At 41.5% G+C, this 27,264-nt stretch overlaps 1 protein-coding gene across 1 annotated transcript; it reads left to right on the top strand.

The window, feature by feature from the left end:
- lrrc40 (leucine rich repeat containing 40) lies at positions 1-26,771 on the top strand. The gene is made up of 15 exons (XM_070960280.1): positions 1-242; positions 4,348-4,529; positions 8,467-8,540; positions 14,041-14,170; positions 14,280-14,403; positions 17,097-17,236; positions 18,885-19,057; positions 19,340-19,430; positions 19,793-19,838; positions 21,022-21,124; positions 23,205-23,312; positions 23,461-23,571; positions 24,853-24,930; positions 25,716-25,901; positions 26,355-26,771. The coding sequence occupies exons 1-15, from the start codon at positions 98-100 to the stop codon at positions 26,458-26,460; spliced, it is 1,797 nt and encodes a 598-aa protein (XP_070816381.1). The 5' UTR covers positions 1-97; the 3' UTR covers positions 26,461-26,771.
- Positions 26,772-27,264: the final 493 nt, after the last annotated feature.

The following is a 27,264-nucleotide window of genomic DNA, read 5'->3' as shown; positions in this document are numbered from 1 at the left end:
TTACTTCTGTGCTGCTGACGGCCGGAACACATACAGTTCGGGTGTGGTGGTCAACAGTCACAACTCAGTGCCAGGACTCTTACTAAACACACTAACAATGTCTCGACCCAAAAGAGTAAGTATGGTGGATACTCTAGCAGGCTTCAGGACGGAAAAGACCGAAGCGACCGTTCCTTACGGTCTGCTGAAGGCAGCCAGGAAAACCGGCCATCTTAACCTGTCCGGCCGAGGTCTGACAGAAGGTAATTTCACTTATAGGATAGTGTACATTAGTAACAGTGCTTGCAGTCAAGGGAGTCGTCAATTGCATAAACCTCTCAAGGTAGCCGCCGATTTTTGATGCGCGTCTATTCTTGCAGTTACGATTAGGTTACCGCTGCTTGGAATTGCCAAGCAGACACAGTGTATGGCAAGCCGTTCCTGTCAGAAATACGCCACATTCAGTTGCGTTTCAACTGCATTACGGCGTAAAAAACGCCGTTTTTTCAGACTTTACGCCGTTTTTTACGCCGTAATGAAGTCCTCCGAGAACGCCCTTAAAAGACGCCGTTTTGTGCATCACAACGCGCGTAAAAAACGGCGTTTTCCCAGTATGACAATAATCTCCACCCTTCTTTTCTCTCAGCCACTCAACTTGAAGTGTCTGCGCCAAATCGCCGATCAAAACAAGCAGACCAAATCAGTTGAGCACAGATCTCCGTTGTGGCAAAGTTTGTCCTAACTTACCTTGTAGTTTCTCATAGGTAAATATTTTGGATGATAGGCAGGAATATATCCCATATATTAACTTCATCATTATTTTAAATTCCTCTTCTATGCATCGTTTATTTATTTCTTTTTGTGGTTAATGCTTCTATGTCATTGTTGATTCTGACTGGTGTAGCCACTGAGGAATGAAGCAAGGAAGTGGTACAGTGGTTAGAGCTCCTTGTAGCAAACCCCAGCCAGACAATGGTGAAGTGTACTGATGTTTCACAAAGCATTTATTTATGTTCAGCCATCAGCCTTTTTTGAACACAAATTTACTTTTCTTTCCTTCACTCCTTTCTCCCACGAAACACCATAAGAGCTTGTTCCCATTCCAGCTAGGTGCTTATAACTTTTATACATCTCCTTTGCATTGGACAGCAACACCGTTGCACACTGTAATCCGTTTTTCCTCTTCCCGTATGATTTTTCGTACTTTATGGATACGTCTCCCTCATGTCAAGTGACACTTCTTAGCTGTACACTTCCTGTGCCGCCGGAAAGGCACCAAAATAAGAGCTTGTAATATTAAAATACACCTTCAAAAAACAAAACAAAACATGGAGGGAACGGTTATTTTAACACTAACAAAACAAAGGCTTACAGAAACTGATGAACTGATCAACAGACCTTTTATAGGAGTCATTTTAGCTTGCAGGTTCGAATCCAGCGAGTGGCATTGTTTACTTGGACCTTTTGCTGTTTATTTATTTATTTTGCAACTCTGTCATGCACCACCTTGCTATATTGTGATGTATTTGTTTGGATATAAACCCACTGACTTTGCAGCCCTGTGTTAGTAAACAAGATGGCAGAAACCGGTGTGGACTTCCAATTTTTCCTCTCATTTCCGTCGATGTTTTGACGTTATTTAAACTATAGATAAACTATAAATAAAATGAGTAAATGAAATAAATAGTAAATAAACATGTCGTTAAAACATACAACTAAAATATGATAAGATAAGAAGGCTGATTAAAGGAATGAGATAAATCAAACATATCAATTGAAAGCCTGATTCAAAAAGTGAGTCTTGAGCCTCTTTTTAAAAACATCAACAGTCTCTGTGGCCCTGAGGTTCTCCGGCAGGCTATTCCACAGTTGGGGATCTTAATGACTAAAAGCCGCCTCCCCGAGTGTTCTTACGGTGTTTCGTGAAGAAAGGAGTGAAGGACAAAAAAGTAAATTTGTGTTCAAAACAAGGCTGACGGCTGAACATGAATAAATGCTTTATGAAACATCAGTATGCTTCACCATTGTCTGGCTGGGGTTTGCTACAAGGAGCTCTAACCACCGCACCACTTCCTTGCTTCATTCCTTAGTGGCTACACCAGTCAGAATCAACAATGACATAGACGCATTAACCACAAAAAGAAATAAATAAACGATGCATGGAAGAGGAATTTAAAATAATGATGAAGTTAATTTATGGGATATTTTCCTGCCTATCATCCAAAATATTTACCTACGAGAAATTACAAGGTAAGTTAGGACAAACTTTGCCACAACGGCGATCTGTGCTCAACTGATTTGGTCTGCTTGTCTTGATCAGCGATTGGGCGCAGACACTTCAAGTTGAGTGGCTGAGAGAAAAGAAAGGTGGAGATTATTATCATAGTAGAAAAATGGTATTTTACGTGCATTGCCATATTATCGTTTTACACCAGAAATAAACATGTTTGCAGCCTGGTACAAAAAACAAACAACAACAGCAACAACAAAATTAAAAAAAACAACAGTTCTGCTCTCTATAGCTAATTTCTCCATTCATGACTGTGTGGCCGGTACATTTTCATACAAGTAAAGTACAGAATTTGCTTATTGCATGTCTAAGGATTTTTATGGCAGTTCTAATATGAGGAAATTGTCAGTGTGTTACAATGTATTTTGACTTTTGGGGTGACTGCTTTAATTTTCTCAAAAGCTGTACACCCAGAAGTTGACATGGTCTCATAGTCAAGGTCATTCTGAACATTGAATATGTCAGCAAACTTCTCAAGGAAAAGTTTTATGTAAGTTATATAAGTTCAAATATATGGAAATTGTCAAGTGTGTTACTGTGTAATTTGAAGACATTTTTCTTTTTATTTTCTCAAAAACTACGCTAAAATGGCATCAAATTTTATATTGGTATAGTTAGGGTCATTCTGAACAGGACACCATAGAACTTTTCAGCAAACCTTTTAATGAAACATTTTCATTTAAATACTAGTGTAATGAAAACTGGAGACTGTCTGTGTGTCCCTGAGGTGACATTTCATCACATGTAATATAATTTTGTTTGTATTTGTTATGTAAAGTGTGAGAATAATTGCTGAAATACAAGTCTCAAGTACCGTAATTGCACTGCTGGCCTGAGAGGGTTTTTGCAATCAATGGCTCCCTTGACCACAATTTCACAGTGCAGCTAAAATTATAATTACTAGCCGCGACAGGGCTTTTTTCACCTTTTGTGTGTGTATGTGTGTGTGTGTGATAGCAAAATGCAGTCCTGCAAGGCTGTATTTTAACTTTTTTTTGCACATGGCACAGTGTCGATCACAAATATATATACACAAATATATATATCTGTACACACCCACCCACCCACACACACACACACACACACACACACACACAAAGTGCTTTCAAAAATATTGCATTATTAATGCGTTAACGCAATTTTTTTTTTACCATGAGATTAACATTCTTTGTGACGTGACCTCGTGAACTTGCCACTGCTAGTAACATTAGAAAAACTACGGGATCCGATTGTAAACCGGAAACAAAACAACAGGCACGCCCCATGCACGTGTTTGGTCTTGCCTTCTCACTAGCTGTAAAGGAGTAGGCTACCGCTTTGTGTGGATGTCAAGCGTGAAACGCAAAAATGGATGCGAACAAGATTCTGAATGGAAAGTTTTGTTTCAAAAAGTTGCCAGATGGGTTGACTGACAAAACCAAAGTTATCTGTGTGTGTTGTTGGTGTGAACTGAGTTATCAGTGTAGCACATCCAGTCTGAAATACCACTTGATGGCCAAACACACGGCGAATGGAAATTCTCCACCGCCTCCTGCTAAAACCAGGCGACAATGGATGGCTTTCAACAGGGGCATATGGATGCTATTATGTTCAAAGGAAACTTAAGAAAGGAAAGTTTAAGCCATGGTTTAACCGCACTATAGCCTGAGTCCTAGTTTATCATTAATAGCGATATTGTGCACTCTGTAACTTTATCTTGTATCACCCTGTTTTAATCCCTTAGAAAGGGTTGTTGAAGGGGCTTTTTTTGTAACCAAGTATTTATTTTTTTGTCATCTGTTTATTGACAGTGTTAAATTGTTTGAGATTTGATTCATTCAAATGTGAATGATGGCTCAAAGTGAGAATGTTAGTGTGAAATAAAACACTACACGTTTTCAATTAAAAAACATGTGCACAAAGCAAGCCTCTCCACTTTTCCATGTTGATAAGAGCATTAAAATGATAATTCAAGGAACATTTAGAATAGATAAAAATGTATCTCGAATTAACTATGACATTCATGAGATTAATCACGATTAAATATTTTAAGGGATTGACAACAACACTAGTAATAACGATATTAACATGTGTCTCAGTCCCCCAAGATGTGTATCGTCTTAACAAAGACACACCAGAGGAGGCCCAGCAGAATGTGTCCTTCGGAGGGTCAGACCGCTGGTGGGAACAGACTGACCTCACCAAACTGCTGCTCTCATCCAATCAGCTTACACATCTGTCTGATGACATCAGACTACTGCCTGGACTCACTATACTGGATGTAAGTAACACCAACTCAGTAAGAACCCTGGCTCAGTAACTAATCCACCAAATAACACAGATTCTGCATGTGTTATGCATGTATGTCACGGAAAAAGGCACATAGAATCTAATATTCTGAGAGGAGCTTTGTGCCAAACCATTTTGACTTTTTGCAGAAATTTAAAATGCTGTATATGATTTATCTTTACATTTCTAAATGAGCTAAAACCATACTTGGTTTCTGTTATACATCCTGTAATGGTTGCAAACAAAATGTTATACTTTGTCTGTTGAGACCACTTGGATATATTTTACTGATTTAGTTATCCCTACCACAGGTTTAGTCAGAGTTATTTGTTTTTTCTTCGGTATAGACTAAAAGCAGGTTCATAAGCACAGTGAAGTGTCCGATATTTCATCTGAAGTTACTATTACTACTCTAAGAAATCAAATTCAGTTAAAACTAACAGACTAAATTAAACAAAATGAGAATTAAATTGAAAAACAAAACAAAAAAATCTGAAAGGGACTAAAAAGGAAACAGATTTTAATTGGCGTACCCAAAAGAATATTAAACTTTGAAAAACTGACCCAGACCTCCTGTAATGCATTTTGTTGTCTCTGTGTTGCACTCTGACAATGACAATAAAGTTGAATCTAATCTAATCTGATGTGGTCTTAGCCTAACTTGTTAACTTGCTAACTATAGAAACTCCAAATTCACTAACCCACTGAATAAAGACATTGTCACACTCATCAGCTTCTTATCTGCTCCCACATCTGTTAACCTGCTCAGCCTGCACTCTTCACCCTTCACCACATCCACCTGTTCAATCGACCCACACCTGGGATTCATCACCAATCAGCACCCCTGGTAATTACCTCTGCCTCTGACTACGTCCCTTGCCTTGCCCCTGTTAATCTCAAAAGTCAGTAGAACTGTTTGTTGTTTGGCTCACCAAACATTGGATCTGCAGTCCGCTACACACCGAGCGCTCAGTGTGTTGCTGCATAAAGGAGAGACGTCGGGACACTGGCTTGCCAGCCCGCTACTCACCCTCAAAGAACGCCCATGGCCTCAACATCATCCATCCCGACTCCACCCCAGCAGGAAGGAACGGAACCCATGCAACTTGGGTGCACCAAGCCATCCACTGAGGAGAGAGTGAAACAATGTTAGGCATATCTTTGAATGTACTGTGGCCAGCCTGGTCATTTTGTCTCCCGCTGCCCAGCAAAAAGCAGAGCTCACCAGTAGTCGGGGAGATACTGGTAAGCTATACTACCATTCCATCCTCCTCTCCCTCTCAACGCCCACTTTTCCACTTGAAGCTCCTCCCCCCAGAGGGCCCTCACACACCGGCAGCATTTATTGACTCTGGGGTAGATGCCAGCATAATAGATGAGGAGCTGGCTCGCCAGCTGGACATTCCAGCACAAGTCCCTCTGTCTCAACCTTTGTTGGCCAATGCCCTTGACAGCCATCTTTGAACTGTCACCTAACAGACCACCCCGTTCAGATCCTGATGTCTGGAAACCACCATTCAGTCTTACATCCTGAGATCTCCACTAATTCCTCTCATCCTGGGTTACCCCTGGCTCTGACATCATAACCCACATATTGATTGGACCACTGGAGCCATCCTGGGGTGGTGCACCTCCTGCCACTAGATCTGTCTCAGATGGCGGAGCATTGAGGAACAGCTGTTGTCTGAGACAGATTACTCCCAGCTCCGCCCCCGATCTGTCCATGGTGCCATCTGATTATCACAATTATCAGGAAGTGTTCAGCAAGGCCATAGCCACACCTCTGCTGCCCCACTGTCCATAAGATTATGCCATTGACCTGCAGCCCGTCACGTCTCCACCCAAAGAACATCTGTATTCATTATCCACACCGGAAAGACAATCCATGGAGAGCTATATCAATGATTCTCTGGCAGCATCATCACCAGCAGGGGTGGGATTTTTCTTTGTGGAAAAGAAGGATGGGACACTGAGACCATGCATAGACAATCAGGGTTTGAATGACATCATCATCAAGACCCGATATTCCTCAGCCTTCAAACTGCTCCAGGGGGCCAAGTTCTTCACCAAGCTTGATCTACGTAATGCCTACCATCTGGTCTGCATTTGGGAGGGAAATGAGTGGAAAACCACATTCAACACCCCTACCGGCCATTACGAGTACTTGGTGATGCCCTTTGGATTAACCAATGTGCCAGCAGTTTTCTTGCTTGAGGGAGCCAAGATGCCTTTCCAGACCACAAGAATCTGGAGTATATATGGATTGCTCAGAGGCTCAACTCCAGACAGGCTTGGTGGTCCCTATTCTTCACCCATTTTAATTCAACCCTCTCCTACCGATCTGGCTCTCTGAACATTAAGCCTGATGCTTTCTCATGTCAGTTTCAGGAAAAGGAGGAGAGAGTGACCCAAGCCACATCCATCTGGCCTGCCTCCTGTCTTCTAGCCCCCGTCACTTGGGAGATTGAATTTTTCAATGCCTGTGCCGTATGCAACCAGCAAAAACCCTCTCATCACCCCGGGCGGCCCCCTCTGCCCCTGCCTATCCCGCATCATCCCTGGTCCCACATCTTCCTGGACTTTGTCACTGGTCTCCCTCCGTCCCAGGGAAACATGGCCATACTGACTATTATGGACAGGTTCAGTCAGATGGCTCACTTCGTCCCTCCCCCCAAGCTTCCCTCAGCCAAAGAAAGCACAGAGCAGATGTTACACCACGTCTTTCGTCTCCATGGTCTCCCGGTTGATGAGGTGTCAGATCGGGGTCCCCAGTTCTCATCTGCTTTCTGGTTTTGCAGCTTACTGGGAGCCACTGCCAGCCTATCATCGGGATTCCACCCTCAATCCAGTGAACAGATGGAGCAGATGAATCAGGAAATGGAGACCACACCCTGCTGCATGGTACTGTATCTCAGAACCCCCTTCTCCTGGTCACAACAGATCTTATGGGTTGAGTATCCACACAACACCCTAACCAGCTCCGCTTCAAGCCTGTCTCCCTTCCAATGTGCCTACAGGTTTCAGCCCCCACTTTTCCCAGGATTGGAGAGGGGGGTCTCATGTCTCTCCGTACAACGTTTCATCCGCAGCTGTCTACTTACTTGGGTTCCTGCCAGAGCATCACTCCTCCGCTCTGTGGGTCACTACACCAGCAAATGCCAACACAAGCATGAGAATACACTGAGGGTCAGAAGCTATGGCTGTCCATGTCGGATCTTGTGCTCAGGGTGGAGTCCAGGAAGATGGCTCCCAGGTTCATTGGACTATTCCCCATCTAGAGAATCATCAGCCCCACAGCAGTAAGGTTAAATCTTCCCCGTTCTCTGACAGTTCATCCTACTTCCCATGTCTCCCAAATTAAGCCTGTGAGTCCTGTCATGCCTGCTGAACGCCCACCTCCACCTCCTTGGATCATTGATGGAGGACCTGCCTACTTGGTATGCCACTTGCTGCACTCACACTGCCAGGGTTGGGGCCTGCAGTACTTGGTTGATTGGGAGGGATACAGCCTCGAAGAAAGATCATGGGTTCCCACTTGACACATCCTGGACTGTGGACTCATCACCTGTTTCCATCAACAGCACCTGGCCCAGCCCACTATGGCTCCAGCAACCTCAAGAGTGAGGAGAACTAGATTAATTGACCCCTGTGGAAGAGGAGTTATCCTCAGATGGGACGGAACCCTCTGAGAACATGCTACTCTTGGAGGAGCCGCTGCACAAACTTACTGAGACTGCTGTGTTCTGTTAGCGCTGCACTTGGGTCCTAAACCAGTTTGTTTCATACATAGCATCTAATTTGGCTGCCTTTTATTATGTGTAAATATTGATAAAAGAAGAGTTACTCTGAGACATCAGTAGTGTTTATCGAAGTGATAACATCATTTTTATTCTAGCTATTGAACTGAAATGGCCATTTTGCTCTGGCAGCTCCATGACAACCAGCTGAGCAGTTTACCCAGTGCTTTGGGAGAACTGCAGGACCTTCAGCAACTGCATCTCAGGTACACACATGCACACACACGTGCACACACATACACGTACGGGTACACTGTGTGGATCTAACATTTAATGCATTCAAGCTTCAATTATGCTGCCTAATAAAAGTATTCTGATGGTGCCACTGTGGGTTCTTTGGCAAAGGGATTGATTGAGTCAGAGTACATAGCATAACACTAAATGGATATGTAACAACTTATGAGGCTGTGTCACTTTGTGACTAAATTTTAAGAATGATAATAAATATAATAAAGTTAATTAAATTGAGCACAGTTGAACAGAAAACAAGTTCATCCAAACATAGTAGTCTTAGTGCTTTTACCAGTCTTTTACCATTTTATCCCAGCTCCATTTGTATTTTGAGACATCCCTGCTTGCTTTCTTACTAAATAACACTTTTTTTTTTTTATTATTCCTGCTGCTGCTTGATTTGGCTTGTCTAAGCTATTTTCCCCGTTAGTCCCCCCAACCATTCTCATCTGTGATTAACACTCTCATTGGAAATTTTTCCCATGCAGACAGTTATAAAGTGCTGAGTCCCTGTCCACATGGTAGCTCTAAAGGTGGGAATAATAACAATTTACGTCTTACGTACAAGACTTCTTACAGCAGGGGGGTATTCCAGATAGGAGGTTCAACAAACTCTGAGCCTATCCCTGAACTCTGAGTTGACTTACTCTGAGGTGGGAAACTCTGAGTATCCGGTTCCAGAACAGCCAATCTGAGTTAGTTCATTCAACTCTGAGTATGTTAACCTTGAGTTGTGTGCGTGCACAACCACTATAAAAAGCCATCATCAATGGAGCCCCAATACCACGAGTCACCATTACAACACCAGAAATTCTATTACTGGAACACCAGTTGGGGTGGATGCACTTCGCAGGTGAAATATGTTAATGGATGGAACTATATTACAAATCCTTACTGCTGCTTTTGTACTTTTAGGGAATAAAGAAGACCAAATCACATGTGAATTTGACTTTATTTTACTGTTTTAATCAAAAGTAATTTCTGCTGATTAGGTCCCTTACAGCCCTTCCATCCTGCACGTCTGCAGGGTGGATGGGATGGTCATCCTCAGGGTCATTAATTTGTATGGCAGGGTGTATTATGGAGAACAGCGCATGCCACAGTGATGTCATATGCCCTCTCTGGGGTGACCCTGAGCTTACGTAGGCACTGGAACCAGGATTTGAGTATTCCTATGGCCATCTCAACCCGGGCTCCAGTCCTGCAGTGGGCCACATAAAACGTTGGGGCCCCGGCTCAGAGTCAGATTCAGGGGTCAACAGAGTGGGCTGGCATGGATAGCCTCAATCCCGCAGTAGGTAGCCATCAAACACTCCTGTAATTATATAGGACACATTTGAGTGCATTAAAATGGGAGACAAAGAACATTTGCACAAAGTTTTAGCTTCCTTGCACGTGCAAATCTGTTGCTCAGACTATACTCCCAGTAGATCCGGGAATCATGTACAGAGCCAGGCCACTTGCCTTCTATATTTGTAACGATGTAGGCTGCATCACATGAGTGACATGACATGAGTTACAGTGTATTGTAATGTATACATTTTCATGTACATAATTTTTGGAAGCCCTGCAAAATGACAGCTAATTAAGCTACTGAACCCACTCTGAGGTCGCAGCAAAATGTAGGCCTATATCAGAATTTAAAATAATAGAATATATGATTTCTACAACAGTCACCAGTCACTACCATCATTGGTAACAGGCATTTCAGTACAAGGGTTACTTTCCTCACAGTTCTACACACTGTTGCCACACTGTTGCCTCCTGAATGTTGTACGAAAAACTACCGTTTGCAAAAAAACAAAAACAAAACGTAGCGCTATGCATAAAATATGCTGTGATGCGAGCACACGTCCGCGGTGTGTGAGGTTGGTGATGGATGTATGTATGTATTATACCATTTGATGAAAAGCAGTAGCGTTCCAACAGATATTCCTCTGGAAATGAAAGGACATCTAATCTGGGTTGGAAGATTCTCTCGCGACGTAAAGAATTTCGAATCAGTTGGGCTTCGATATCAATTGGATTGGGAATGAATGGGCAATCCATGTCTAACAGCTTTCTTCATGTGGGAGGAGACAGGTAGAAACTCAGGGTTTTTTATAGTAAACCTGCCAGTGAGCAGGTTATGTTCACAGAGTCTGTTATCATGGTTACCTCTCTTTCTGGAACAGATAACTCAGAGTTTCCCTCATCTCAGGGTTAACTTACTCTGAGTTTTCACATAAACCGCTTTCTGGAATACCCCCCAGCTGTGGTCCTTTTTCTGTGTCTTACTGTGATTTTGTGTTTTTGTTGTGTTTTTTGCCTAACTAGTCTCTGCTGATGGTGCGCATGTATGAATGTTCAATATTCCTTTATTCGTCCCTCGAGGGGAAATTCTGAAAACTGGTGGGACTAGTGATTTACTTTTTACAACTTTGTGGATTACTTAAACCAAGGGTTAGGGTGTATGCTGTAGCACTGAGCCGGACTTGCACATTATGCTGGACAATTTTCAACTGCTGAGAGAGGACAGGAAATCAAAGGAGAGTGGTAAGAGAAAAGGTGGGGGCATAGAGATGTGAACAACAGATGGTAGAACACAGGACACATCAGTGTAAAAGAGCAGCGCTGCACCAGAGAGCTGTTAGCCATTAGCATTTGGCCATATTATTTTCCGAGGGAGTTTTCCCTTGTCGTTGCAATAACTGTGTACATCCCCCTGTTGGCTGATACAGCAGCAGCATGCAAGCTCCTACACACTGTTGTCTCTCTATGCCTATGCCTCTGCCTCTCTATGCCTTCTCCCCATGTTCACCTGGGGTATCCTCCACAAAATACCCCCACTAAAAACATGCAAGAAGATCACCACCTGACCAATGGTGACAAGAAGGAACTGGGTCCCCAGACGCCACTGTCGGCTGGCAGCCCACCACTCCTGGTCTGTCGCGGAGGTAGGACTGGCCAGGATGGGTTAAATGTGGAGAATGAATTTCCCTGAAGCATGGCGTGTGCATTTCTCCCTCTATAACTCTGCATGTTGTGCTGTGATCAATAAAGGATTCTTCTTCTTCTTCTTCTTCTTCTTCTTCTTCTTCTTCTTCTTCTTCTTCTTCTTCTTCTTCTTCTCCTCTCACAAATGCAGACCCCTAGGCCCTCCTCCTAATCTGTCGTGACTTCAATCATGTTTCCCTTTCCTTCACTTTCCCCACCTTCACCCAGTATGTTAAATGCCACACCAGAAACAATAGAACATTGGACTGCAAACACTAAGGATGCACACAGTTCATCACCTCTCTCCCAGCTGGGCTGTTCCAATCACAACCTGGTTCGTCTGGTTTAGTGATTAAACAACCATCAACCATCAGGTATATGAAAAGATGGTCAGAGGAGCCCCCAGATCTGAAAGCCCGACTGAATGAGAAGAAGAGGGTCTTCAGATCGGGGGACAAAGATGAGCTGAGGAGGGTCAGTATGAGTCTCAGTCTGGAGAGAGTTCCAGCCCTTTGGAAAACTTCTTGTGTTTTTCCAGTCCCAAAGACTGCATATCCCAGGGAACCCAGCCACTCCATGCTGGTAGCCTTAACTTCCCACCTTCGAGAGGATCATACTGAAACACCTCTGTCACCTGGTGAGCAGCGAGCTGGACCCCCTACAGTTTGCATATCGACCAGGCATTGGTGTGCAGCATGCAGACCTCTACCTGCTTCAGCGATCTCTTTCTCATCCGGAGCTTACTGGAAGCAGGGTGAGGGTCATGTTTTTTGACTTCTCCAGTGCTTTCAATTCAATCTAACCATCACTCTTGGTGATTTGAACATTCCTATTTTTTGTCACTCCCCTTCCCTCACCTCTCATTTTTTAGATCTTACAGACTCTTTTAACCTCATTCAATCTGTTAAAGGGGACACATTTTCTAATGGTCACACCTTATACCTGATGCTCCCTCTGGTTTCTCACACAAGTATATTAATTTAGTGGAAATACTTTAAACTCACCATAAAGCTGTTGTTTTTAAAGTTCCACTACATTTTTTTTATTCCTAGTCCCTACTCTGCAACGTTGTCTTGCATTAAGAATGCAACGGATAACTAGAAATAACCATTATTGAAAATCATGACGTGTTTTACTATTTTCATGCAGACAACACCCAATTGTACATAGTGTTAAAACCCACAGATCCTACCATTTAAGCTAATCACACAAATTTCATCTCCAATATTAAATCCTGGATGCCCTGGATTTTGTTCTGTCCCCCAAATTCCATCAGCACTTGTTGCCCTTGCTTTGGAGCTAATCTGGATGGTTTCTCAAATAATATAAAGCAGGCTGTAAGGAATCGAGACTTCATATTCGATGCAAAGCACTGTTTTGATGATGAAGTCAAAAGTATTCTGTCATATTTTTATATTTATATATTTTTTAAAAGAAGGCTCGACTCACCTTTTTAGTTTGGCTTTCAATTGATTTCTTATACTCTTTTAATTCAGACATGTTTTACCCTAGCCCATTGTCATTTAGTTTTTAGGTCCTTTTATTTTATTCAGTTTTAGGTTTTAGGTCTTTTATTCTATTGTCTTTTAGGTTTTAGGTCTTTTTATTCTATTATTTTTTAGGATTTAGCTCCAGTGTTTCCTCATGGGGGGCCACGCTGGGAGGGGTGTCTGGTCTGCCCGCTGGGGCATTGTCCTGGGGGGAGGGCCGGGGGGCTCTGCCCTGTGTGTGGAGTCCACCCCGGTCTGCCGAGGTCGGGGGACCGGGAGGGTTTTGCACTATGTATGGGCTCCACCCCGGTTTATCTGGGTCGGGGGTCTCTGTTGTGGCGGCGCACCTTGTGGCCATGGGCTGTGAACCTTCGCAGCGTGGATGAGCTCCCCATAGGTGGTTTTCTTTTTCCTCTCATGATTCCTCAGTGCCCTGTCATGTTATTACACTGACAGTTTCGTTGGGGTGGGCGTGTGTGTGTGTGTGTGTGTGTGTGTGTGTGTGTGTGGGTGTGTGTGGGTGTGTGTGGGCGTGTGCATGATGTAGGTCTGTAGGTGTGATGGGGAGGATTATATTTTTATCTTTTGTCAAGCACCTTGTGTTGCATTTTTATGTATGAAAGGTGCTATACAAATAAAGTTTGATTGATTGATTGATTGATTGATTGATTGATTGATTGATTGATATTTCTTCAGCCCAGATATCTCTAAAATTATGTTGTTTTTATCAATTGCTGATCTACAAAAAATTTAAGTGAAATGGAACAATAAAAATAAACATTTTTTGTGGCGCTCCTGTTAACTTGTTATGTGACAATAGGATGCTACTGCCCCCACTTTTTAACTGGTTTAGATAAGTAACCCTAGATTTCCAAGTCAGTTCCACAAATCCCTGACATTGACAGAAAGCCATGATTAGGTCTAACCAGTGAGGGAGAAATTAATAAATGAATATATCAATGATTTTAAATTAATTTAAAATCTGTGTGTTTCTTCTGCTGTGGGTCAGTCATAACCAGCTGAGATCACTGCCAGTGGAGGTGTGTACACTAAAGAACCTCTGTAGCCTCAAACTCCAACAGAATCTGCTGGAGAGCCTGCCAGAGGAACTAGGACAGCTGGAGAACCTGAGTGAGCTGGTAATTACGCATATTTTATGCAGTGTGTTATAGTCCCACCAGGTTCTTTCTATTGTGTCGTGTGATTGTCAGCCAACATTGACGTGTCCTGCCCTGTGACTGGTTTAAGGACCTGTCCAACAACCATCTGAAGGGCCTACCCTCCAGCCTGGGCCAGCTCACCTGTCTGCAGAAACTGAACCTGTGTCACAACAAGCTCAGCTGTCTACCTGACTGCCTGGCCCAGCTCAAAAGTAAGACTATACTGCTATACTGCTACACTGTATGTCAGTGTTTCTGCAGTTTTTGCTTCTTTACTTGGCCATTTTCATACTTGATGTACCATAACCAGAACGTCTTCCATATTTATCCATTGTCAGCATAATGTCCATTTCCACACCCATGATTATATCAGTAGTGTCACACTAATCACTGTGCTGCATGTCAGAATCAGAATCCCAATCAGCTTTACTGGCCCAGTATGTGTGTGCATACAAGGAGTTTGACTTCCGTTTAAACATTGCACTCAATTTACTTGCAATTTACTTACTTGCAAGAAAAACAAGACTAACAGCTCAACAAGCGCAAACAAAAACTGAACAATAAGTTAAGTAGTACAAAATATATGATAAACAATATATATAAAGAATGAAAAGGCATTAAACAATAATGAAATTTACAATGTGCAATGATTAATGTACATGTTAAAAACAGTGCATTATTGGATGATAAATGTACAGTCAGTGGATGATTTGGTATCAGAGGCTTAATGATACTGTATGAGTAGATAAATGTTCAACAGGGTGACAGCATGTGGGAAGAAACTGTTTTTTTGTCTGGTTGTTTTTTCATTCAGTGATCTGTAGCACCTCTGGTAGGCGCTATAGATGACTGCATCTGAATCATCAAGGTTGGCACCTTCTTGATGATTGAAGCTATGTTTGAAGTCCACTTTAGGTCCTGGGAGATAGTGGATCCCAGAAACCTGAAATTCTTTGTAGCTCTACTCCTTAACCTGGCTAAGCTGCTTGAGTTTGGCAGAGAACCATGGTTTATTGTTGTTGTATGTGCAGAAGGTTTTAGTTGACACATATAAGTCCTTACAAAAACTAGTGTGAGATGTCACAGTGTCAGTGAGTTCCAGTTCCAGATTTGTTGCAGCAGCCTCAAAAACAGTCCATGCAGTCAAAGCAGGCATGTAGGCCCAGCTTTGCATCAGTGGTCCATCTTTTCACAGTCTTAACTACAGGCTTAGCAGATTTCAATTTCCACGTGTAAGATGGAAGAAGATGGACCAAACAGTGATTGGAGAGCCCCAAGACTGCATGGGGGACAGAATAACATTTGTTCAGTGCTGTAGCATGTTACTGTAGCTTGGGGGACACTTAATGTGCTGTCTGTATTTTGGCAGTTCATGGGTGAGGTTTGCTCTGTTTCTGCTACACATTAGTAACCCAGTGAACCAGATGTTGTAAAGCCTCACTAACACAGGCCTGAGATGGGGTGCCAACACTGACCAGAATAAATGAGGAGAACTCCCATGGTGAATAAAAGGGATTACAGTTTAGGAATATAGTCTCTAGGTGACGGCTGCATGATTTCTTCAGCACTGTTGCTGTAATGCAGTGTGCAGTGTGTCCTCACTGAACTAGATTTCAATAAAGCACAGGGGGGCAGATATGCAAAAGTGTATGTACTTTTTAGGAACAGTTCATCTTATTTGTCAGAGAGCAGTCATTGGCCAAATGTGAAGATAGGAGCACTGTACGAAATCGCCACTGTCTCAGCTTAAGGATTGAAAAGTTCCTCCCAACTGTATTCTGTTGGAGAGGGACAGCTTCAAATGCAACAAATAAACAAAAACACAAAGTACCATCTTGATAATATCAACTGGCCAGTCATGTTTGTGATTCATTGATGGACTCATTCCATTCAGATGAATGAGAGAGCTGTGTTTTTTCCATAGACTGTACAAAAATGTGGACATAGCTGTTGTGTCCAATTGCCATGGCAGCCTGATGAGGGAATCACCCTCACCTGAGTGTGTGTGATGTCACCCTGATGGGGAAGGGGGTGTTCCCCAAGTGATTAAGGCCCAGCTGAGGACGCCGCGGATGTGCGCTTCAAGCTCCAGGAGAAGCTTTCTGCCCCCTTCTGTTTTCCCCAAAGTTTTTTAACCTTTTTGTAGACAATAAAGAAATTGATTTTAAAGTTAAGAACCGCCTGTTATTCCCTGCACCTTACAATAGCCACTCATTGGTATATGAACTACCATTTTGAAGCCTCAAGTTTTGCAGTTTGCCCATCACCATCTTGGTTTTTGGAGTCAAAAGTGACCTTATTTGGACAAGCGAGGGGATACATATTGCTCCACCTCTATCCTTATTTCCAGGTCGTTGAGGTAGTGGAACCATAATTTACAAAATTAACATCATGCTTTACTGAAAAAAAAAATCAAACTAGAGATGGAGAGTATAAACTCATTTGGAAAATGTTTACTAATGAATTAAGCTAATGAATTAAGTGACAAGTAAGGTCATTTTCTCATAGACTTCTATACAATTTGCAACCACTGGCCTGCTAACCATTAGAAAGAATGCAAGTTTAAGGCACTTCCTCATTGACTTGACTTTTCAGACCCTGAGGCTGCATCCAACTCTATTATACAGTCAGTTTTGTTTCATGCAGGGCTCGAGTCAGTTTGAACTAAGATTGTCGTTGTGCAATGTGTGATCCACCCGCGTCCAAGTCTAAGTTTTTCTGCCTGTTTTAAATGGGTGCACTCAAACCTAACCAGCACAGTACAGACACAGACACTGTTCATTGGTCTAACAAGCACTTTGTTTGAAGTATACTGAGCCTGGAAAGTGCAGTGTTCTATGAACATGACTTGCTATCCAGTCCTGTAAGAGTATCTGTTTCCTTGAGCTCTAACTTGATTTGACAGATGTTAAGCTGTTGGACTGCAGCAATAACCACCTTACTGAAATTCCTGCGAGCTTATCAGAGATGCTGGCTATGGAGCAGCTGTACCTCAGACACAACAAGCTCCAACTCCTCCCAAAGCTCCCTGCACCTATGCTCAAGGTAAACAGCATGAAAGTTTTCCCAGGTTTAAAGCTCATGTGTGAATGATGCTGGTAGCATTACATTCATGACCAGATTAACTGAAATTTTAGTGTGTTGGAAAAAGTTGGAATACTGTGTAAGAACCAAATGCAGTCATTTGCAAATGAACTGTGTTTACTGACAATGGTTTAATGCAATGTTTCCCAGCCCATATAGTAATATCCTTACACAGTCATGTTTCACAAAGTGGTGAACCTTGCCCCATCCTTTCTTGTGAATGACTGAGTCTTTTGAATTCAGACTAAGCATATATTTACAAAAATCAGTGAAGTTGATGAAATAAAACATTTCACACAACGTCTCAACATTTTCGATAGTAAGATTTTATTTTATTTCCAAAATGTACAATACAATAATACATGAAAATATACATTGAAGAATGTTGGTCTGAGAAAAGACAACAATAGTATCAAATCAAATAATTATATAATTTGCACCTTTGCACGTTAAATAATATATCTTGGTGCTTTTTGACTTAACCTGGGTTCATCTAATCCAGTGTGCCCTTACCCCTCTGGATAGTTTCACATAGATCTTTAGGCAAGTAATCCATCAGAGGCTGCCATATTTCCAGAAAAATGTCATCATTTCCCTTTAACTCAGCACTTAGTCTCTCCATAGGGAGAACTCTAAAAATTTTCCTTATACCACTGAGTTACATTGGGCGGGTTTCTCATTAATCCAATTAAATAATATACATTTGCTAGCCAGAAATAAGAGTTTGTTCAGCAGCCTGGATCTCTTAACATTCATAACCCGGTTTGTAGGCGGCAGCCCCAAAAGAAACTGGCCCGGATCTTTACATATTAAATATTGCACTCATCTCCTCAGATACACAAGTCCAGAAATTTGATATTCTTGGACAGCTCCAAAAGCAGTGTATATATGTTCCATTTGTAAATTTACATTTAGGGCACAACGGTGATATACTAGAGTCAATTTTGTTCATAATGGAAGGTGTCCTGTGCTGTCTATGAAGTTTTCTATTTTGAGTTTCTTTAAACCTATTACTGAGGAAAAGAGAGTGAGTGGTTCGAATACACCCTTCCCAAGCATCTTCATCATACACATTCTGAAGATCTTCCTCCCAGCTCTTGACAAACCTATCAATATTGTGCTGTTGACATTTCTGAAGGCTGTTATAAAAATATGTGATAAAACCTTTACTGAATGTAAAATTAATTATGATTAATTCTGTGTTGGTTTGAAATTTGTGTTGTTAAAGTGGCGAACTTGAAGATAAGGTCCCAACATTTTTGGAATTGCAGTTGTATTAATTAAACAGGTACAACAGCTTGTTAGTGCCGTCATCTCAGGTGTACTGTCAGAGTTGGTAGTAAATTGTAAACTGACACTTTCATAAGTATAGAATATAGGTTCAGGAATAAAAGCATTGTGGTTTCTGTCTTATAAGGTTACCTTGCACATGTGATTCAAATCATTTGTATCTGTTAATTGAACTGATGAGTCAAAAAATATGAAATTGTTTGACACAGGAGTTTGCATTCCTATTTTCAGTCAGGGAAAGTCAAAACTTTCATCTATATTAAATGTTTTTCTTATATTATGGCCTCAAGTAATATTGTTTTGTTTTGTGTGTGTATAGGATTTGTATGTTGGGAACAATCAGATTGAGCGGCTGGAGATGGAGCAGCTGGCCTGCCTGACATCTATCTCTCTTCTAGAGCTCCGAGACAATAAGATCAAAACGCTCCCCGAACAGATCACCTTATTGAACACACTCACACGCCTCGACCTCACCAACAATGACGTTACCATGTATGTCAAGGGGATCATGACACTTAAACAAATATCTTTTTATGCCCATGAGCCAAAATTAATGCATGATCGAAATATTCACTCACTAACAAACAGTAACACTAACAGTTACTCTTTGCACCAGTCCACACTTTCGTCATTCACAGCTCAGAGTGATTTCACAAGTTAGATTTATAGTCATGTGCACTCCCACACACACTTGAGAAAATATTTACCAGTAAATACGGCAAGTGCTTTGACAGTTTCAGATATTTTCATGTGAAGTAGATCTATCTCTGTCAGTCTTCCAGCATCTCTCAGCCTGCTGCCCAATCTGAAGGTATTACTGTTGGAGGGAAACCCTCTGCGAGGAGTCAGAAGGGACCTGCTCACTGTAGGTGACAAAAACACAGAGGATGCACAGTTAAACAGTTTGACCACAGTAATCTGAAATCAAAGTATTGTCAAAATATAATACACTGACGTGTATTTTACCTTCTTAAGAAGTATCTAAATTTTATCTAGATGTTAATGTTGTATTGAAAACAAATCTTGACAAATTTAGCTAAATTAACTAAATTAGTGGATGCAAACCAGAAATGATAACAGTACACTAACAACTACAACAGCAGTTGTTATGTCTCATGATGGTTGATGTTTCCATGTAGAACCATTAAATCAGCTGATAATGTTTACATATGAACAGTGATGTTAATATTCTAAGTGCTTACGTGCCTCCTTTGTTGTCCCTATCAGAAAGGAACCAATGAGCTTCTGAAATATTTGAGAGGAAGAATTAAAGGTACAGTTAACTTTTTTTTTTTTCTTTTTTGAAACAGTTTTGACCACTAAACCTAAAGGGGCTGAAATGGTTCAGTCAAAAACCTGTACAATGCTATTCCAATAGAGCACCATCTTGGAATGCAGTATCTAGATCCCTCGACACATCCCTTGGAGCATTACGTCAGCAAAATGGCAAGGAGCTTGGACAGGAGGATGAAAACTGCATAAACAGCATCTGCACAGACCAATTCTGCTCACAGTATCTATTGGGAGATCACGGGTCAGGAATCAGTGGGTATAGCCACAGAACGATTAAGATACGCCTTCACATGTGACACTAGAAACCATCTCTGAACAGAGACAGGAGTTACCATCTCCACCCATGTACAACCTGTTGTGATTCAGGTTCTACACTTAGTCACGAGAGCTGTGACATGCAATTCAAAATTCTGGAAAAGCTAGCAAGTGGACCCAGAGTTGAGACTATACACATACTGTATCTTGATTTGTGTTGGAGGGTTTGTTTCTCAAAAGTAGTGAGATGTTCAAATATTGATCATTTTCTTATTTCAGTTTGAAGCCACCAGCTGACTTTTTTCTACCTCACAGTGATCTTCCAGATAAATAGATCTGCCATGTTTTTTTTTGTGTGTGTGGGTTTTTTTTTCTAGATTTGTAGCCACAGTTGAATGCTCTTTTTTGTCAGGAGACTGGCCACTGCAAGCTGTCTGGCTTAGACCCACACTTGATGTGAACCCTAGTCATCACAGGGTGTCAACAAATGCACCTGCAGAGAAATGATTGATTCATGCCATTTGATTATTCAATCAAATATATTTATTTATACGGATTGTAAACATAAAAAAAACAAGTATTGCTGATTAAAGAGGAATATACTGGATTTGGTAATGGCGTTTTGTCACCCATTATACTAAATGAACAGCAAAACAGTGAAACCCTTAAGTGCCTAGGTTTTAATCCATTACATTACAGCTATTATAGCTCTAAAATCTACAGACTGTACTGATTTCATTCAGTCTACTAGCCTTTCTGAATCTTGTGTCCAAATCTGCTAACTCCTAGACTGCCAGATTTGCAAATTAAAGGTCTGTCTGTCTGTCTGTCTGTCTGTCTGTCTGTCTGTCTGCCTGCCTGCCTGCCTGCCTGCCTGCCTGCCTGCCTGCCTGCCTGCCTGCCTGCAGACAAGCCTGAGGGAGCAAATGAAGGACATACAGCCATGACGTTACCCAGCCAGGCCAGGGTCAATCTACATGACATTAAAACTCTGAAGTTATTGGTGTACAGGTCAGTGATACACATTTGACAAAGTCAAGAAAAAAAGATGGCACTCCATCCATCCATCCATCCATCCATTATCTATACCGCATATCCCTTTCGGGGTTGCGGGGGGCTGGAGCCTATCCCAGCTACAATGGGCGAGAGGCGGGGTACACCCTGAACCGGTCGCCAGCCGATTGCAGGGCCACATTCAAGGACAAACAACCATTCACACTCACACTCACACCTACGGACAATTTAGAGTCATCAATTAACCTAATGAGCATGTTTTTGGTCTGTGGGAGGAAGCCGGAGTACCCGGAGAGAACCCACGCATGCACGGGAAGAACATGCAAACTTCACACAGAAAGGCCCCGCCTGACCCGGGGATCGAACCGGCAACCTTCGTGCTGTGAGGCACGCGCACTACCTGCTGCGCCACCGTGCAGCCAAGATGGCACTCATAATGTTGAAAACTACAAAAGAATCATGTTAATCTTTTAGGTACATCTATTTGCAACCAATTAGCAAAGTTTGTACTTTTTTTTGTTCATTCTCGCTCATACAGTAGTCACCTTGGACCTGTCACTTACAATGTTGAACTAACAGAATGTTCCCAGTGATGGGAACATTCTGCTAGTTCATTGTTGAACTAGCAGTTGGAAAGTGAATTTAAGTATTAAAGCTGTATTTAGAATTTAACCACAAGAGGGCAAAGACTTCACATAAAGGGCCTGTTTCACAAATCAATTTGTGAGCACTGCTTACATACTAAATTGCAGATGAGTTTGAGTACTGCACACACTTGCATGCTTGTGCATGGGCAGCAAGTATGCTGTTTGTTTTGATTGCTGATATGTGTAAAGATAAATAAGAGGAAACGATCTGATGTTGTAAATCACAGCTTGCATATTGTAAATTTTGTGAAACAGCCCCCTGGCTTACAAACATATTTCTGAGATCGATCCATTCCCTACACTTTGTCTCCTGTTCAGGGCCATGTGTTTGATGCTCGGCAGATTTCATACACTTTCCTGTTGCATCCAGATTAGTACTGTAGATTTATATAAGAATTCTGAGAGGGTTATGATGTCATCGGAATCATAAAATGGAATGATAAAATTATTATTCAGACTCTCGTTTAATAGCGGACATTATTTGGGTAGCATGGTGGCACAAGTGGTAACACTGTCGCCTCACAGCTAGAAGGTCCCGGTTCGAATCCTGCTGTGGTGTGTTGGCGTGTCCTCCACCATGCCTTCCACGCCTGCTGCTTGAGGAAAAAAGGGGGCCTTTCTGTGTGGAGTTTGCATGTTCTCCCCATGTTCACCCGGGGTTTCCTCCTTAAATAACCCCCACTAAAAACATGCAAGAAGATCACCACCTGACCAATGGTGATGAAGGAGAGCTGGTCCCCGGGCGCTGCTGTCGGCTGGCAGCCCACCGCTCCTGGTCTGCTGCAGAGGATCGACAGACCGAGGATGGGATAAATGAGAAAAAATAAAGGAGAAAATAATTTCACTTGCATGTACAGTTCCCTCCCTGTAACTCTGTGCTGTGATTAACAAAGTTGACTTCTTCTTCTTCTATCTTAGCACAGAAAAATTGTTATCAGCATATAAGCCCATCGACAAAAAATGTCAGTATGTTAGAGATCATTTAGAAATAGTGTCTCCATTACATAGTTTGCCCACCAGAGAGTACTGACAAGTTTATTTTTATTCTGTAAAAAGACCCACTCACTACATACCTTGGTCACATTTCAGTGTGCTCACTTCCAGTTTGACCTCCAAGTAAAGTGGTGTAGATTACATAATAATAATTACATAAACCTTTTGTTTCCAACATGTTAGTTTGTTTTTGATTGTCTGACTTCTTCTGTCTTGACCCATCAAACTTCTTTTTAATGATGTCAGTGTTTTCCCAGATCTCAATAATAACCTTTGTTATCATGACTGATCAAATGTCATCAACTGAATTGATACTTGAAATCTGCATATATTTGTATAGTTGGATATTAATTATCATTGGTTTCAGCATTAAACACTCTAGTCTACAGTCTAGTTACTCTAAAAGTTACAGTAACTAACTTTGTTTTTGTGTTTAGTGAGAAGCAGGCATCTAGTATTCCAGATGAACTTTTTGATGCTGCAGCAGATCAGGGTGTTATCACTGTTAACTTCAGCAAGAACCAGCTGACCTCCATACCTTTCAGGTACACACACGCATCACGCAACCACGCAATCACATCCACACCTACCCTCAATCCTGGTGGTGCTGACATTATCACTGTGTGGCAGAGATCAATCCTTGGAATACAAAAGGTTGTTTGAGCACTAACTACATGTGTGTTGTGTGTGCAGACTGCTGGAGTTCCAAGCCTCAATATCAGATATCAATCTGGGTTTCAACAGACTGACCTGCTGTTCTCCTGACATCTGCAAGTTACTGCAGCTGATACACATCGACTTTGGGTACACACACAGACACAGATCAACACACATAGATTTACAATGTATTTCCATTTTAAGACTGCTCCACATAACTCAGTAATGCATGTTGGCATTTTTGGCAAGTTATGCTTACACAGTATTCATATGTATGTATATGTATGTCTTGTTTTGTCTAACAGTCCAAAACCCAAAAGTATTCAGTTTACAATCATGTAAAATGGAGAGAAGCTGCACATGTTCACAATAATCGTCAGACAAACAGATAAAATTTTAGCTTGCTGCTGCTGGCAGTCTGAATATCCAAGAGTTTGGATTTTGAATAGCTAGCAAAATACTTAACATAAAGAATGTAAGCAAATAAGAATTAAATCCCCAGCCTAATGTTTTGTCATTTTCTACTTGGATACTGCCACATTGTGTAAAACGGGGCAGAATTCTATATTGTATTCTACACATTGTACACTGTTGATTAGATTAGTGAGAATGGGAGTGACATAATAATTAATTAAGCATTGGCTATCCACATTCAACTGCATGATAAGTTGTAAATTTCATCACTTCATATCATCATTTTCCAACTCACCATTCTTCCAGCAATGCTACAGCTTCCTTTCACACATTGGTTGCCATATATCATGAAAGAATTGCAGCTCCATCTGCAATGGCCCTGCCATGTTCAAAGAGAGCCATTAATTCAGTTCAAATCAATTCAATTTTATTTGTATAGCGCCAAATCACAACAGAAGTTGTCTCAGGACACTTTCCATATAGAGCTGGTACAGACCAAGCTCTTTTATCTACAGAGAACCAACAATTCCCCCATGAGCAAGCACTTGGCGACAGTGGCGAGGAAAAACTTCCTTTTAACAGGCAGAAACCTCGAGCAGAACCAGACTCTGGGTGGGCGGCCATCTGCCTCGACCAGTTGGGTGAGAGGGAGAGCAAGAGAGGGAGAGTGAGACACACAGAGACAGACAGACAGAAATGCAGTCAGAGAGAGAGAGACAGAGACAGAGAGACAGACATGCAATCACAGTAACAGTGACAGTGGATGTAATAACAGTAGTAGCAGTTGCAGTGGATGTCAGGCAGGGCCAAGGCAGGTGACGCAGCTGTGTAACAATACAGTTACACAAGGGAGAATTATGTTTGAATGACAAAAAGCCATAACTTTAACAGATAGATGAAGCCAGCACTGTTACAAATTCCATCAAAAGGACTTGGGAACTGCATAGGATTACGATTTTCATATAGAACCACCACTAAAAGTGCATTTGTGTCCTGTCTTTTTTTTTCTTTTAGGAATAACCAACTGAGTGATTTACCACCTGAAATGAAGAACTTAACAAAACTACGCTCCATTACCCTCAACTACAACAGGTAACTCACTGTTTCAGGACCAGTTCAACTCCAAATTAAATCCTAATAATAACTGTAAAGAATGTGAATGTATGCCATATGTATGGATTCAAGTGTGACCTCTCATCTTAGCTCCTCCCAAAGGGAATGTTTGAGATAGATGAGGACAAGATACTGATGTAGGAGTTGTATTCACCAGATGAAAGGATAAGCACTCAGCAATTACTCATGACACACATGCAGAAAGAATCCGGTCGCAGTTTAAAGAAAGGCATATGATGACTACTCAATAATACATCCATTGCAACATCAAGGTGTCACAGAACATGGCTGGTAGAAATAACACCAATAGATAATTGATGACTGGTTTTATTATTGTAAAAAATGAACAGACATGAGGGGGAAATTAAAACAATTGCTTTGCTGCTATTACATTACTAATGGGACACATTTCTGGAGAAGCTACAGTTTTTTTCCCAGAATCAGCAAATATTCTCTTGGAATAGAAAATAAAAATAATAGAGATGTGTTTTCATGATCAGCTGACCAATCAAAAAATATTGTCTGCATTCGATATACTTGTGGAGCCTCATTGTAAACTCCCCCTCTCCCTCTCCCTAACTGCTCTGAAATGCTTTCAAGGGATTGGAACATCACTGATGATGGCAGACCTGATTGATTGATTTCCAGATGAGTGAGGATGGAGGAAGCAGTATTTGCGGAATAGAAAGCACCTCTTGTGAATCAAACAGCTGGACTGTGTCACTGGATTGTCTACTCAAGAGTTTTTTTTTTTTACATGACAGGTTCAAGTCCTTCCCTGAAGTCCTCTATCAGATAGTTTCCTTGGAGATGGTGTTGCTTGGTAACAACCAGGTGAAGGGGGTGGACCCATGTCGTCTGATAAAGTTGGTTCATTTGTCAACACTGGATCTGTCAAACAATGACCTGCTGAACATCCCCCCTGAACTTGGCCTGTGTACCAGCCTCAGGTATGGAGCACACCTGAACAAAGAAGCACATCTCCGCACACTGTCCTGTACCTTCTCCCAGCATGTGTTTGTGTTTGAACACATGCTGCTGCTGAAGTCATTGAATGCCAACTCTAAGCACAAGCTGTCTTGTTAATGTACAGTATTTAATTGTGATTAGGGCTTAATATGTTTGTTTTTCAGCATTTTTTTGTTTTTAAAACTACATTTAAAAATGTGATGTGAAAAGTGCTGAAGTCATTGAGTGCCAACTCTAAGCACAAGCTGTCTTGTTAATGTACAGTATTTAATTGTGATTAGGGCTTAATATGTTTGTTTTTCAGCATTTTTTTGTTTTTAAAACTACATTTAAAAATGTGATGTGAAAATTGGATTTAAATAAAAATCAATAATTGGAAAATGTGGGTGAAAATCCCACACACTTTGTAAACTGAAGCCTGTGTTGTCCCACAGGTGTCTCAGTTTGGAGGGGAATCCTTTCCGCACACCCAGAACAGCCATTATGGCCAAAGGAACAGATGCAGTGATGGAGTACCTTCGCAGCCGAATACCTACATGAACCCTGACCTCAGCTGAGACAGCCTCACCACCATGATCAATGCAGATCTTTGTTGGGCTTGCAATTCCTCCTGCAAGTCTACAGTTGGGATGTCATCAGATGTTGAGAAGCAAGCCAGTAGCCAAAGCTTAACAATGAAAATCAAAATCTCAATATAGCTGCATCTACCTGGTTTGTGTGAGATGGATGTGTTGTCTAAATTTGATTAATATTTTTGGACAGTCACATACAAAATTATGCCTACATGTGTAACTGAAAAGAATCAATCACAAATACGCTTCTCTCAGTGAAGTTGTTGCTAAGAATTATAAGTAGTTGTGTAGCTTTGTTTATTTTGTTGCATTGTGTAACAGCTCATGATCTAGTCCAAGCTCCATAAGAAGTACTTTTCACAATCTCAGCCAAAGTGGTTCTCACAACACAAGCCTATTAAAACAACACAGTTATAAGCAGCTATAAAGGAAATACTAGTTTTTCAGCCAGAATGTTTGTTGTTGTTGTTGTTGTTGTCCTTGTTGTTTTCCTCAAAATAAGCTCTGTTTATGCATACAGTAAAAAAAATCATTCATACTGCAAGTATTTGGCCCTCCTGTTTGGTCAAGTGTGGTTTGCTGACCTGTTTATACTACCCATAACATCCCATGTTTAAATCAGACTGGAGGATTGACACTGTTGCACAATATACACTGTAAAAAAATTCTGTAGAATTTACAGTAAAATACTGGCAGCTGTGGTTGCCAGAACTTCACCGTACAAAATATGGTGAGAATTACGGTATATTTTTTTGGAAGCTGCAGATTTCAT

The sequence above is a fragment of the Chaetodon trifascialis genome, chromosome 4, assembly GCF_039877785.1.
Source record: "Chaetodon trifascialis isolate fChaTrf1 chromosome 4, fChaTrf1.hap1, whole genome shotgun sequence".
In the NCBI taxonomy this organism is placed as follows: Eukaryota; Metazoa; Chordata; class Actinopteri; order Chaetodontiformes; family Chaetodontidae; genus Chaetodon; species Chaetodon trifascialis.
This window is presented reverse-complemented; position numbering and strand designations above follow the sequence as displayed.

Excerpts from the sequence above, each read along its gene's own strand:
- lrrc40 (XM_070960280.1), top strand. The coding sequence starts at position 98 with ATGTCTCGACCCAAAAGAGTAAGTATGGTGGATACTCTAGCAGGCTTC. Across the intron at positions 14,404-17,096 it reads CTGCCTGGCCCAGCTCAAAA|ATGTTAAGCTGTTGGACTGC; the intron begins GTAAGACTATAC and ends TTGATTTGACAG. Across the intron at positions 19,058-19,339 it reads ACCAACAATGACGTTACCAT|TCTTCCAGCATCTCTCAGCC; the intron begins GTATGTCAAGGG and ends TATCTCTGTCAG.